This window comes from Mya arenaria, chromosome 11 (genome assembly GCF_026914265.1).
Source record: "Mya arenaria isolate MELC-2E11 chromosome 11, ASM2691426v1".
NCBI lineage: Eukaryota > Metazoa > Mollusca > Bivalvia > Myida > Myidae > Mya > Mya arenaria.
Genome location: NC_069132.1, coordinates 36,885,117 through 36,898,628, shown reverse-complemented (window position 1 = coordinate 36,898,628; position 13,512 = coordinate 36,885,117). Strand labels below are relative to the sequence as shown.

At 33.8% G+C, this 13,512-nt stretch overlaps 1 protein-coding gene across 1 annotated transcript in view; it reads right to left on the bottom strand.

Annotated features, from left to right (window-relative positions):
- Positions 1 to 556: 556 nt before the first annotated feature.
- Positions 557 to 13,512, bottom strand: part of LOC128208506 (uncharacterized) — a 29,639-nt gene continuing 16,683 nt past the window's right edge. The window contains exons 5-7 of the mRNA XM_052912068.1: positions 13,018 to 13,189; positions 10,854 to 11,258; positions 557 to 10,179 (exon numbers count right to left, since the gene is read on the bottom strand). Coding sequence (XP_052768028.1) covers positions 8,984 to 10,179; positions 10,854 to 11,258; positions 13,018 to 13,189 — 1,773 coding nt within the window. The 3' untranslated portion in view covers positions 557 to 8,983. The remainder of the gene's footprint in view (positions 10,180 to 10,853; positions 11,259 to 13,017; positions 13,190 to 13,512) is intronic.

Here is a 13,512-nt window from a genome sequence, read left to right as displayed (position 1 = left end):
TACAGACCTAAAAATTAATAGTGGTTATCTGCTGGTCATGACCAATCTCCTGACCAAGTTTAAGGACGGTAGGCCTAAGAATTCTTTTATCAATTGGACAAGCTTTTTGTATTATTTTTAGGTCACCATGAGGGGTCATGGCCAATCTCCTCACTAGGTTTGAGGACTATAGGCCCGAGAATACTCTACCAATCGGAAAAGCTTTTTGTATTAAATGTCACCATGAGGGGTCATGACCAACCTCCTTACCAAGTTTGAGGACCTTAAGTTAAGGCTCAATAAAGTGTCTCTCGTTATCAATAGAACAAGGTTTGGTCTACAGACTCACCGACTGACCAAGATGTGCAAAGCAATAAACCTCTGCTTCAGAAGAGGGGGGGGGGGGCATAATTTGTATAATCTTACCACCAGTCATCCGACCGGACATCTCCATAATCATCACATTCACAACGCTATATGTTGTCACTACTTCAAAAGGGTGACATGACAAAAAAGTGTGAGCTTAAGTCTTCATCCTTAAAGCTCTTGTCTTAAAATGTAGTAAATAGACACAACATATTTACATAGCATTTTATTCTGAAATAAACCATTCCAAAAATGAAAACTTGTACAAGCAATGAAAATGATCATGTACATCATAACATAATGTTTTTAAACATAATCATCAGATCTTTATTAAAAGGAACATCATACAAATGTAAGTTAACAATGTTTTAAATATCAAAGGGGACAACAAATAAACGGAGCACTTACATCAATAGCAACTGGCCTACAAACATATGACACATTCTCTGTATAAACACTTGTAAGTTATAATTTAACCTTTTTAACATGTTTTTTCTTAAATCAAAAGTTGATCTCCATCCCAAATTATTTATTGGCTTACTCAGACTTTTGTGTCCTAATTCATTTCAATCGCTCAGATCTCTGTTTTAATTTATCTAACTTACTCAGATAACAACTGTTCTAATTTATTTAAATTATTTTGATCTTTGTCCAAATTTGTTTCACTTATACAGATCTCTGTACCAAATTATTTCACTGACTCAAATCCCACCTAGATTATTCTTTTTTACTCAAACTCTGTACAAATTAAGTTCACAAGCTCAAATATCTATCAAAATTTCATTCACAAGCTCAAATCTCTGTTCAAATTTATTTCACTTCCTTAAATATCTGTCCATTTTTTTCACAAGCTCAAATCTCAGTTCAAATTTGTTTTACTTACTCAAATTTCTGTCCAAATTGATTTCACAAGCTCAAATCTCAGCCCAAATTTATTTCTCAAGCTCTAATATCTGTCCAAATTTATTTCACAAACTCAACAAGAGGCACATCAGTGCCTGTGCTCCACTGGCCAAAAGGTTCAAGCAAAGACCACCTAACGAACATTTTCGTCAAGTTTCATAGAAATACAATCATCAATTTTTGAGGAGAAGTTATTTAAAAAAAAAAATTACTTTAATAGCTCTGGCTGCCATGTTGTGCAGTGGACCGAAATGATTTGGGCAATTTGAGTAAAGGAGCACCAAACAAACATTTCTGTCAAGTTTTATCGAAAAAAGTTCATCGGTTTTGACGACAAGTCGTATAAAGTTTTTTTTAATTTTTTAGCTCTGGCAGCCATGGTGTGCAGTGGACTGGAACCATTTAACAAATTTTGGTTAATGACTACCCAAGTAACATTTCTGTCAAGTTTCATTGCAATACGATCATCGGTTTCTGAGGAGAAGTCGTTTAAAGGTTTTTCTATTTTTACCTCTGGGGGCCATCTTGTGCAGTGGACCGAAACCATTGAAGCAAATTTGATAAAGGACCATCCAAGGAACATTTCTGTTAAGTTTCATCAAAATCTGATCATCGGTTTCTGAGAAGATGTTCTTTAAAGGTTTTTCTATTTTTTTGCCCTGGCAGCCATGTTGTGCAGCGGACCGGAACCATTTGAGCAATTTTGGTTAAGGACCACCCAAGGAACAATTCTGTAAAGTTTCATCAAAATCTGCCTATCCGTTTCAGAGGAGATGTCGTTTAAAGATTTTGCTATTTTTAGCTGTGGCGGCCATATTGTGCAATGGACCAGAACCATTTGAGCAATTTTAATAAAGGACCACCCAAGGAACATCGCTGTCAAGTTTCATCAAAATCTGCCGAACCGTTTCAGAGGAGATGTCGTTTAAAGATTTTGCTATTTTTAGCTCTGGCGGCCATATTGTGCAATGGACCGGAACCATTTGAGCAATTTTGGTAAAGGACCACCAAAGGAACATTCCTGTGAAGTTTTGTCAAAATCCGCTTATCAGTTTCAGAGGAGATGTCGTTTAAAGTAAAAGTTTACGCACGCACGCACGCACGCACGCATGCACTCACGACGGACAATCTGTGACGACATAAGCTCCATGGCCTTCGGCCAGTGGAGCTAAAAATCAGTTCAAATTTGTTTTACTTACTTAGATTTCTGTCCGAATTTATTTCACAAGCTCAAATCTTGGTCCTATTATATTATATTTTATTCCATTGCCTCTTTGTTCTTTAATTATTTCAACTACAACCTCGGCATTCTGACTCCAACAATGCAATTTAAGTAATGTTCTTATTAATATCGTGATAAACGAATTGACAGGACAATTAACATTTGAAAGAGATTTGTATCCTCATTTATGAAAGATACCGGTATAAACTATATTTATACAAACAAATAAAATATACATTGATATACCCTACACAACACCCCCTTTTTAAAAGTATTCTAAGTTTAACATCATTTATAATAAAAACATTCAAACTTGAAGGAGTTGTCATTGCATGCTTAAACCATTAATTGAACTGAATTGAAACCCTAGATGCCAGTATCAGTCACTGATGGTGAAAACATATTTTTGGATATAAGGCCAAAACAAAAAAAAGGTTTGGTAAGGGTTACATCCTTTTCAAAAACAGGAAGGGTCAAGGAAGGCTTATTCTTTTTTAATATGGCTTTATATAAGAATGTTATTGTCATAATTGGGAAATGGTGTTAAAGTAATTGTCTGTGTAAAAGTTTAAAGGTTTTAAACTACCATACGTATAAAAACACAAATTCTTTTTTATAACAGACCATAAAAACTCTAGGTTGGTGTCTATTCATAGGTAGCGTCGGGTACCCTGAACCAATTTTTTTTTTTTTAGGCCCAATCATATCAACAAATTTTAAAAAATCAACATGTCTGACTGATACTGCCAAAATTGAACATTTCAAAACAATGTGACCTCAAATATGTTATTTAAATTTTAAAAAAAGGTGCTCATTGTTCTTCAAAAAGAACCTTTTGTTGGAAAAAGTCTGAACTATTGTAATTCATAAACATTGTAATTCATAAACAAAGGAAACACATATTAAAAGGTTATAAAACATTCAAAAATATAAAACCATATAAATATAAAACCAAATTTAAAAACAAACAAAAAACACACAAAAAAACAACACAAAAACATACAGAGTAAACTACAATGTACACAAAAGTATTACCGATAATTAGAAAAAAAACATTAATAATTTAAGTAATACTTTAATAGACCAGAAAAAAAAACAATCTTAGCAGTTGCATTTCAAAAACATAGTTAGGGACAGTGCATATATTATTTACTTTATCACTCAGAATATTGCAACCCTATAATGATGTAGAGAAAATATCCTTATTAGGAATAGACAAAGAGCATGGGGTAAATTTCAGCGCCATTTTCCAGATCTTAAACCTATTTTACAAGGCCAAATTTTTGTCAGCTGGAAAGATGTTGAGGCCAGGCTTTTAAAGAGAGATGAGAAACGAAAAGATATATTATGTTGCCTTAATGATATTTAGAAAAAAAAAAAATTCTAAAAAATGATCTTAGTTGTTTTTCCTGAAATTTCTTTAGTTATGTATATGACTGATGCTGTACGAAGGCAGTAGGGCATGTGAGCGAAATTCCATGAAGCGCTCTAGTTTGGTTATTTACTCATTTGCCCTACTGCGTACATACAGCACAAATGCAAGAAAAAAATTCAATCAATACTTATGTTTACATTTTAAATAATTTTTGTTTACAATTAGAAATTGGTAGTTTCTTCAGAAATGAAGTATTTGTTCTGTTATGACATGTTACTGACAAAATAACTTAGTAAAAAAGAATAGCTGAAATTTGTAACACAGCATATCATTGGTTAAATGACATTGTGTTTATCCAATGAAAGTGCATGGTGAGTTTGATTTGTGGTCACGAAGCCGGACAAGAGGGTTTCCTCCAGGTATTCCGGTTTCCCAAACAACATGAGACCACACTCTCGCATAAAATCATGCCAACTTGAGTTATTTATTATAATGTTGTAATAACTTCTTACACATTCGTTGTAAAATAAATGAGTTTAAACTAATCAAATATTAAAATAAACAATATCATCATAACTCCTTGCACGTTAAACAATATGAATGTCAATTTAACCTCAACAAGGGCTAGTCGTATGTAAAAATTGCAGTTTATAAAGTGTCTCAGGTTTCCTAAATAACTAATTTAAATAATTAGGTTACATTGCCTTTCATTTAAACAAAAGGGCACTGTTAATTTTTTTTAAAAATAAATATGGCTTTTGGTTCTTTAAAATATTGTATCAAATATTGTATCATGGCACATTTACAAAATATAAGAAAAAATATGGCAGTATTGTAGTTATGATAGCACAAATACCTCGACAAACAACGCATTCTTACAAAGCACTCTTAAATATTCACGCACTCTTCACTCAAAACCAGATATAAATAGCAAACGCATAAGTATAATGGTTATAAAAATGAAGTTTAACATATATATATTTTAAGCCTAAAATCTACAATACACATTTAAATATTTTTAACTGACAAACAACAACAACAAACCTATACCAATTGAGACGCAACATACAGAAATGAGTCTTTTTGCAAATATTTAAATTACCAGTTTTGGGTTGAATAATCACATCGAATATGTTATTAATAAAATGAGGTGTAGATTACCGTACTGGTAAAGGTACATTGGAATTTAAAAATATGTGACATCATGGGCCCTGCTATTCTTTTTTTAGTTTTACTTAGGAAACTAAATGACAATACAATTCAAGATCAGTCAAATTTACCCAGGAAGACCTAATATCTTTAGTCATTTCCTTAAAGCTGCACTCTCACAGATTGAACGTTTTGACAACTTTTTTTATTTTTTGTCTTGGAACAAGCCAATTTTTGCCATAATCCATGGAAACCAGTTATATAAGACTGCTGACAAAAAACTAAATCGCAGATTTGTATATTTATGTTAAAAATTGATGTTTCATGCATTTTTTCTTAAACCGCCATTAAACATTAATTTTCGAACTGAAATATGAAAATCTACGATCTGAGTTTTTGTCAGCAATCTTATATCATTGGTTTGCAGATATTTATGCAAAAATTTGCCCTTTCCAAGACAAAATATAAAAAAGTTGTAAAAATGGTAAATCTGTGAGAGTTGCAGCTTGAAGTCATTTTCGGAAGTTAAGCATCTCACTGGTCATAATTTTTGATAAATTAAATTTAATTCTATCTGAAATACTTCATTTTCATTGTTTCTTTTGAATATTAAATATTTTTATGTAAAAATACTATTTTAAAAAATCAACTTAAGTTAAGAAATGACTTTATATGTTTTATGAATACTGGCTCAGCTCTGCATGCCAAAGTTCATTTTCAACAATCAATGCCCTTAAAGTAACCTGAATTTGTGTCCAAAATTACCATAATACAGTATCACAGAAAACAAAGGTCAGAAATAATATTTAAAAAAATTATACTACACACCACTTAGGGTCATATGACATTTTAAGGATCGGCCAGTCAGCCCCTGAAGGTGTATATGGTCCGAGATCCATTCACTTTTGCGGGCTGACTGGCTGGTCCATATAATGCCACTGTGTTATATTTCTTATATTATACCAGACATTCATATTACCATTCAATAGTTTTAAAGCTCTTTTGATGCGTTTTATTGAACAAAGCAAATCATGTAAAACTTGTGCCAATTTTTCGCTGTTGTGAAAATTGCAAGCAGCACTCACCAGTTTTAGGACGTCAGGGGTCCATATAATAATGACGTCAGTGCTATATTATGTTTTTGGCGAGGTCCGGACCAGCCAACAACATGATATGGACGGCTGACGACATAACACAGGATTTTTATTAAAATACACTGATATATGAACCGATCAAATTTATATATACAAAGAAGGGAAACATTTATGCAAGATATAATATTCATGGATAATTCAACATCTGATTATGCTTGAGACATGTTAGGATTTCTGTTTGATGTGAAATATTAAAGGGGCATAGCCTTTCATAGGACACAAAAAAATGACATATTTTAAGGTTGACGCAGACTAATCTTAAAACAATATCAGATAAAGAGAGCATGAAAAATACATGTCAAAGCTAATGGCAGGCTGAAATTTTGAGTGATTGTAGATTCCATGATATTTCAACTTTGTGCATGAAAATTCATACTTCTTTTATTAAATTTTTTGTAGTAGTCTTAAATATTAAACCGTTGTCATCCTATTTTTACCTTAATGAAAGGTTTTCTCATCTTTCGCCATATATGAAAATGTAAAAAGTGTGATAATCATTATCACTAGTTTTAAACACACAACTTGGATAAAAAAAAACAATAAAAAAAAAAAACACAGCACTTACATAAAACCACTTCAATGTTGATAATTATATTGGGCTGATTGTTCATAACTTTGTTGAAGTTAATTATGTTGTTAACAGCAATTATAACTTAAAAATATGAAATAGTTTATGATGTACTGATATTTTTAAATAAAAGAATCACAGCTGACCCAGTTGTCTCATAATATAAAAGAAGTAAATAAACCCCAATCACTAGTGTGGCAATATACTTCCAAAGTAGTAAAAAACTGAAAGTTAACAACTATGGTGTTAACAACTTTGTTAACTTTAACAAAGTACAGGCCCCAATTTCTTGAAACTTCTTAAGCTTAGCAGGCTTAAGTAGCTTATTTCAATAAGACAAAATACATACTTAAATTGAATTTTGATAAAGGAAAAATGGTTTATTGTAATTATTATAATGATAATTCCTATCTCAAGTATATAAACTCTTAAAGAAGTTAATATTATGCAATTTATTGAATACCAAAAATAGTGAGCTTAGCTTAATCCTGTTATAAGGGACTTAAGAAGTTTCAAGAAATCGGGGCCAGAACAATTATCCCAATGTAACATTTCTCTTTTCTGTCAAGTTTTCCAAGGCATGTGCTCACACAATCATGTATCTTATTAGGTAAAAGTATTTACATAAAAAAAACTCACCAACAGCAGCAGAAATAAAATTGGTTAAAATAAACAACACATGGGTGTACATATAAAAATGGTGATGTTAAACTGTACAAGTGAAGCACCATTAACTACAAAGGTGTATGGTGGACAAATGGGACCATGTACATGTGAAGACTTTATAAAATACCACAGTTTGCAAAATTTTAGAAAAGTCTTTCCGTGGCATCATGATGCTCTGAGGGCTGTTCATTAAAAATTCTAGGAATGATTTTTAACATAAGCACTGCAATGTTATAGGATACAAAATTGCTTAAAAATGCATTAAGTATAAGTGTTACAAAACCATTTGGACCTAGACATTTATCCAAGCCTATGAATTTGGTTCTTCAAAAATGGTCTGTGCTTGGAAAATCATTTTGTGCAGAGGGTAGAACATACATTACAAAAAATACTAATTACGATAAAATATATCAACAGGGTTGAATCCAAAAACAACTATCAAAAATGCGTTAAAAGTATGTAAAAGCATATATACATGCATGGAAAAAGAAATATATGGCATGCAAAAGCAGAGACATATCAGAGACATATCTGGTTCAAAGTTAAATAAATGTGGCACACAAAACACAAATCTTATTCCTCGTAAAATGGCAAGAAGACAAGGAGAACACCTCAAAAATCACAGTACCTTATTGTTCAAAATGTATTTCTTCAGGATTAAAATATATATGAAAATCTTTCAGTCCAAATGTCCGGTAAATTCTGCCATCAAAATGTCAGGTAAATTCTGTCATCCGAAGGCCAGATAAATTCTGTCATCTGAAGGCCAGATAAATTCTGTCATCTGAAGGCCAGATAAATTCTGTCATCCAAATGTCACATAAATTCTGCCAACCAAACGCTAGCTTATTTGGACCACCCATATGCCAAGTAAATTCTGCCAAAGCATTTGATGACAGTGTTCAACATTTGCACTGGCATGAAGGATTTTATCTTAATAAAACTGTTCTTGTTAGGTCTAGCAAAATTAATCAATCTCCCTATAATTAACATAGTTAGGATTGTTTCTTTTTTGGTACTTTATAAATATTAAAATGATATCTTAATGTTTTAATACTATGATGAATTGCTGTTAATAAAAATATGGAAAAAACATTAAAGCACATGTACATTAGTACAGCAGAAGAATAGCAACAAAAGGTACCATGAATTTTCTTAAAAAAAATTCTGATAAAATGCACTTAAAATAAGCATTGTGTCTTATATTTTATGAAGTAAACAATTATTTATTGCAAAACAAATGGCTGTTCAAAGGGTAGAAAATATGAAAAGGTTAAATAGTAAAATCTTGTAACAATAAACAAGGCGCCAAATGTCAATAGCTTATTTACCTGACCAATGAAAGGAGTTAACAATGGCGCACAGTTGGATATCCAATCAAACCACTTTAAAACCATAATGGATAATCCAATTAAATCATTTGAAAACCTTAATGGATTATCCAATCAAATCACTTTAAAACCTTAATGGATTATCCAATCAAATCACTTGAAAACCTTATACAATTACATTTAGGCATCCATTATGTTTGGTAAATTATTAAATAACAAGAGGAAAAGTACATGTAAAAATCACAGTCTTTTAAATCTTCATGATTACATCTAAACATGAAAATACTTATGACCAACTTTCAGTCTTAATCGGCGCTTTCTTAAAATCTTATACGGTAATAAAACACACAAAAAACACACTGCCGAGATAACCATCACTGACGAATACGACATGTTCTCTTGCGTATGAAGAATGAGATCGCTACCACCATGACTGACCCCTTTGGCCCCACCAGAAAGAGGGGGGCGGGGCTTAGCGGGTAAAAAATCCTCCTTAAGTTCCTCTTGTCTACGTCTCTCCATTTCTTCATTATCATCGTCATACTCGTAGCCATCATCTTGTTCATCATCGTCATCATCTTTCACTTCATGGAGAGCATGGTTGTCATCGTGTTTATGTTTATCAACCTCCTCCTCATCATACTCTTGACCTTTTGCGCCTTCCCTACCAATATTTCTAGCATGAATATGTGGATGTACATTTTCCTGATCATTATCATCATAACCATCATTATAATCATCAACATCATTGTCATCATCATTGGCATCATAATCATCATTACCATCATCACCAATATTATCATTATTGTCATCTCCGTCACTGTTATCTACCTTAACATCATTTAGATTAAAATTGTTTATATCATCATCTTCATCTTTATCATACTGATAATTTACACCGTTTCTTTTTAAATTCTCATAATCTTTATCCTCATTACCCTCATAATCTTTACCATCCTCATTAACATTCTCATCATTATCTGCATCATCATCAACTTCGTTATTATTATTATTTATGGCAAGATGATTATTATCATCATTCTCATAACCATCATTCTGAACATCATCTATAGGTTTTATAACATTATTTGGTATATTATTTACATTATTAGCAACAATTTTACTATCACCAACACCACCACTGCGTAAAGCTTCATTAAGATCCTTCAACCCAACTTTACCATCCACCAATTTAACATTGCCCTGAGCATGCTTGATAGAACTGTTTCCAGCCATTTTAACAAAGTGCCGTGGATTGCCAGTGAATGGTACAAGTTGCTGTGCAGTTGTTGCGTTGGTTTTATCAGCAATTGTGTCTTGCACCTCCACCTTCTTAGCACTATGATTAGCTGACCTTTGCTGGCGCTTTTTAGAGAATGTGGATTCAGTGTCCTTTTCCACCAGGTAGCGAAGGTAGAGGGCAAGAGCTCCGCTTGCTACTGCCGTTTTGTGGGCCAGGCAGTCACCTTAAATATAAATATGATAAAAAGTCACATGACATTTAAAAGATATATAATAGACCTCTGTTTAAACAAAGCCGAAGATGCAACAATTCCCCCCCCTGATTAAGTGGTCACCTGTCTTAAGCAGCCAATTTGACCTATTCCCAAAGGTGGCCACTTAAAACAGGTTTGATTGTATTGGTTTTACCATTTCAGGGACTAGCATTTCTTTTTTTCTCATTTGTTCACCTCGTTTTTACATGCTACCACTGCTTGAGTGAATCAAAATGGCTTAAAAACATATACCCGGTAATAAGTTAAATGAAATAAGTATCACATAATATTAATCTGCTAAAAAAGTTGTATCAGGGTTTTTCTAATTTCAATGTTTAACATTTTTACGTTAGTATCCTGATAGTACTTTGGTTTATTTAAAATTATTTAAATAAAGTATTGACTTGTTAATACTTAAATAAATCATCACTATAAACCAATCCAATAGTTTATATCTGCAAACTAGCCAAGTAAGATCCTGTGGACAGTTTATAAAAGTTTAACACGATTGGAAACTATTTTACATGAATTAAACTAGTTCATCCTTATAACATAACTGTTAATATATCTTTTCTATCGTTTGTTTTATGAATTAATAATATCTTGATTTATGAACTTGACCAAATCAGCCAAAGTTAACTCACCAGTCATTGTTGCCTCGACCAGCAGTTTTCTCCCTTTGTTCCTGGCCTTGTACCACTCTGCTACACGAACCCCTGGTTTAAGACCCGGGATGACCGCCTTATCCCCTGTCTCCAATCCTGGTTTAAGCCCCATCCCCCTCACTGCCCCTCCTTGACCCCTTGCCCAACCCTTAGGATCAATATTTTGTTGTTCTAATTCGTCCATGTGCGGGTAATCATCCTGACTTTCCACATAATCATCATCAAAGTTTCCCATCAAATCTTCCAAAGATTTGTCCAGTTTAAGGTTCTTTGCAAGTCGCTTCATTTTACCATAGCAACCATTTGGGTGTTGCCAGGAGATGATCTGTTCCAGGTAACTAAGGTCAAGGAACTGGAAGTAGCCGAGACTCGGGCATACAAACACTGAAAGAAAATAAAGCAGAGTGTATAGCATCAGAGATGTCAAAGCGAGTCTGGTCTTTGATTGCAGTTGATCAAGGGACATAACACAAGATACATTTTGAATGTGATTGTCCTTACAAATAATGTTGAAACATCAAAATGTTCAAGCCTCAAATTTAGCACTCGCAAAATGCAGGTGAAAATTGAAAATGCGAGTTTAGTTTTAAGGTACTTGCATAATTTTGAAAGTGCAAAATCTAGGAAAAATAGAGACTCAATTTGCCTACTTTATTTTTCAAGTGAACACACAACATAATGACGTACACACAAGCTTGGTATGTGATAATGCAGGGTTTCCGCCAACTCAAGTCCGATTAACATTAAACATATTTGTGAAAAGGTTTAATGGTTTCTCTTCAGTAATTATTGGTATTTCTCAAGTTTTCCGACAATACAATATCGACGATATCAATCGACTCATGTTTCGTTTCGTTTAGTGCGGGTATTATTTATATTGACACCGTTGACGTCACAGCAAAACGTGTAAAGCACGCTGCATGCTGGAACACAAAAGAGCCCAGAGCAAAGCAACTGCTCGTGGGTGTATTCGTTTTTAAAGCTGCAACAGCTTATATTTTTAAAGCCGGGTCGGCTAAATAATAACTTCAAGGGAATGTAATGTGTATTTTCAGATTTATTTATCTTTTTTCTAAATAAATTAAAAGAATGATAAAATAATCAAAGTTTAATAATAAGCAACACAAAATATAACTTTACACTAAATTAAAGACGGGAAGCGACTCAATTACATACGACGACATAGCATAACCCTTGTTTATAATAACACAGATATCTTAACACGGTTCTCAATTACAATTTAATAATTGGTTAACAAACGGACTCTGGATTAAGAAACAAAATAAAACGACACATGATTTATGTTACCGAAATCAATTAACACTTATTGTTTACTTTGTGTTCATAGATGATTGTAGGGATGAAGGTCGCAATTACGACAGTGGTGTTTTTCACACATTCCCATTTTGATAAAGAATAGGAGCAGTTTGGTTAATTGCACCGTTGATCCTCACCGACACGCCTTCATGCTGTCGTCGATCCTGAATGGCTGATACAAATGTCGTAATAGTCCCGACAGGCCTTCTGGCTGTCAGTCAACCGTTGCAACCGTTGCAATCGCAAAAAAACTGTGTATTGTCAAAACTGATGATTGTTTTGATAAGGATTGTCGCTACGCGGATTAAAGCATGTCGGTATAATTAACGCGTGTCGGTAATTAGCCTTGCCAGCGGAAGGCATGTCGGGCCCGACAAGCCATAAAGGGCTTGCGGAAACCCTGTAATGAGCACATTCTAGACTGGTATTTTGTGTTCAGATTTCAGGTCGCAGGATTTGGCTAAAATTGAATCAACTTTGAGACAGTCTATCATTTTTCAGCCCCCGCACAAATTTGTGAGTACAATTTCTTGTAACAATTCAAGCCCTGAATTTGATCAAGTTGGATATATATATATAAAGCTGCTTAGGACTATTCCATTTGAGCAAACAACACATGAAAGCAAAATATAAGGCAATAGGGTCCAATATGAAAGCACCTCTATGGGGTGGCTTGTATGTTGAAATGGAATAACCCTCGCAAAATTCTAAGAGAAAAACTCAATTCTATACTCAATGTAATGTCTGGCATGAGCTTACTGTTCTATCACAAACCAACTTATGTCGCCACATCGTCACACAACTTACAACACTGCGGCAAACTTACATTGTTCAAGGAAGAGGTCCTGTACGGAGGGTATGACCTGCCTGTTTGGGAACTTGTCAAGCGTTTCCTTGAGTTGTACATAGTTGTTGGTGCACATCTCCTCCCGCAGGTGCTGCAAGTTCCCCCGTCCAACTTCCTTTAACACTGACTCCAGTTTGTCATGGCAACCAGCCTGCAGGGGTAAACAGTGGTGATTTTGTTATATGGGATATCATAACAGTTGGGGTATTGATTGAAATAGTTCACAAGTTCCCCCATCCAACCTCCTTTAGCACTGACTTCAGCCTTTCATGGCAACCAGCCTGCAGGGGTGTACATGGGGGATTTAGTTATATGAGATATCATAACAGTAGGGGTATAGATTAAAAAAGTTCACAAGTTCCCCCATCCAACCTCCTTTAGCACTGACTTCAGCCTTTCATGGCAACCAGCCTGCAGGGGTGTACATGGGAAATGGGTTATATGGAATATTATTACAGTAGGGGTATAGTATAA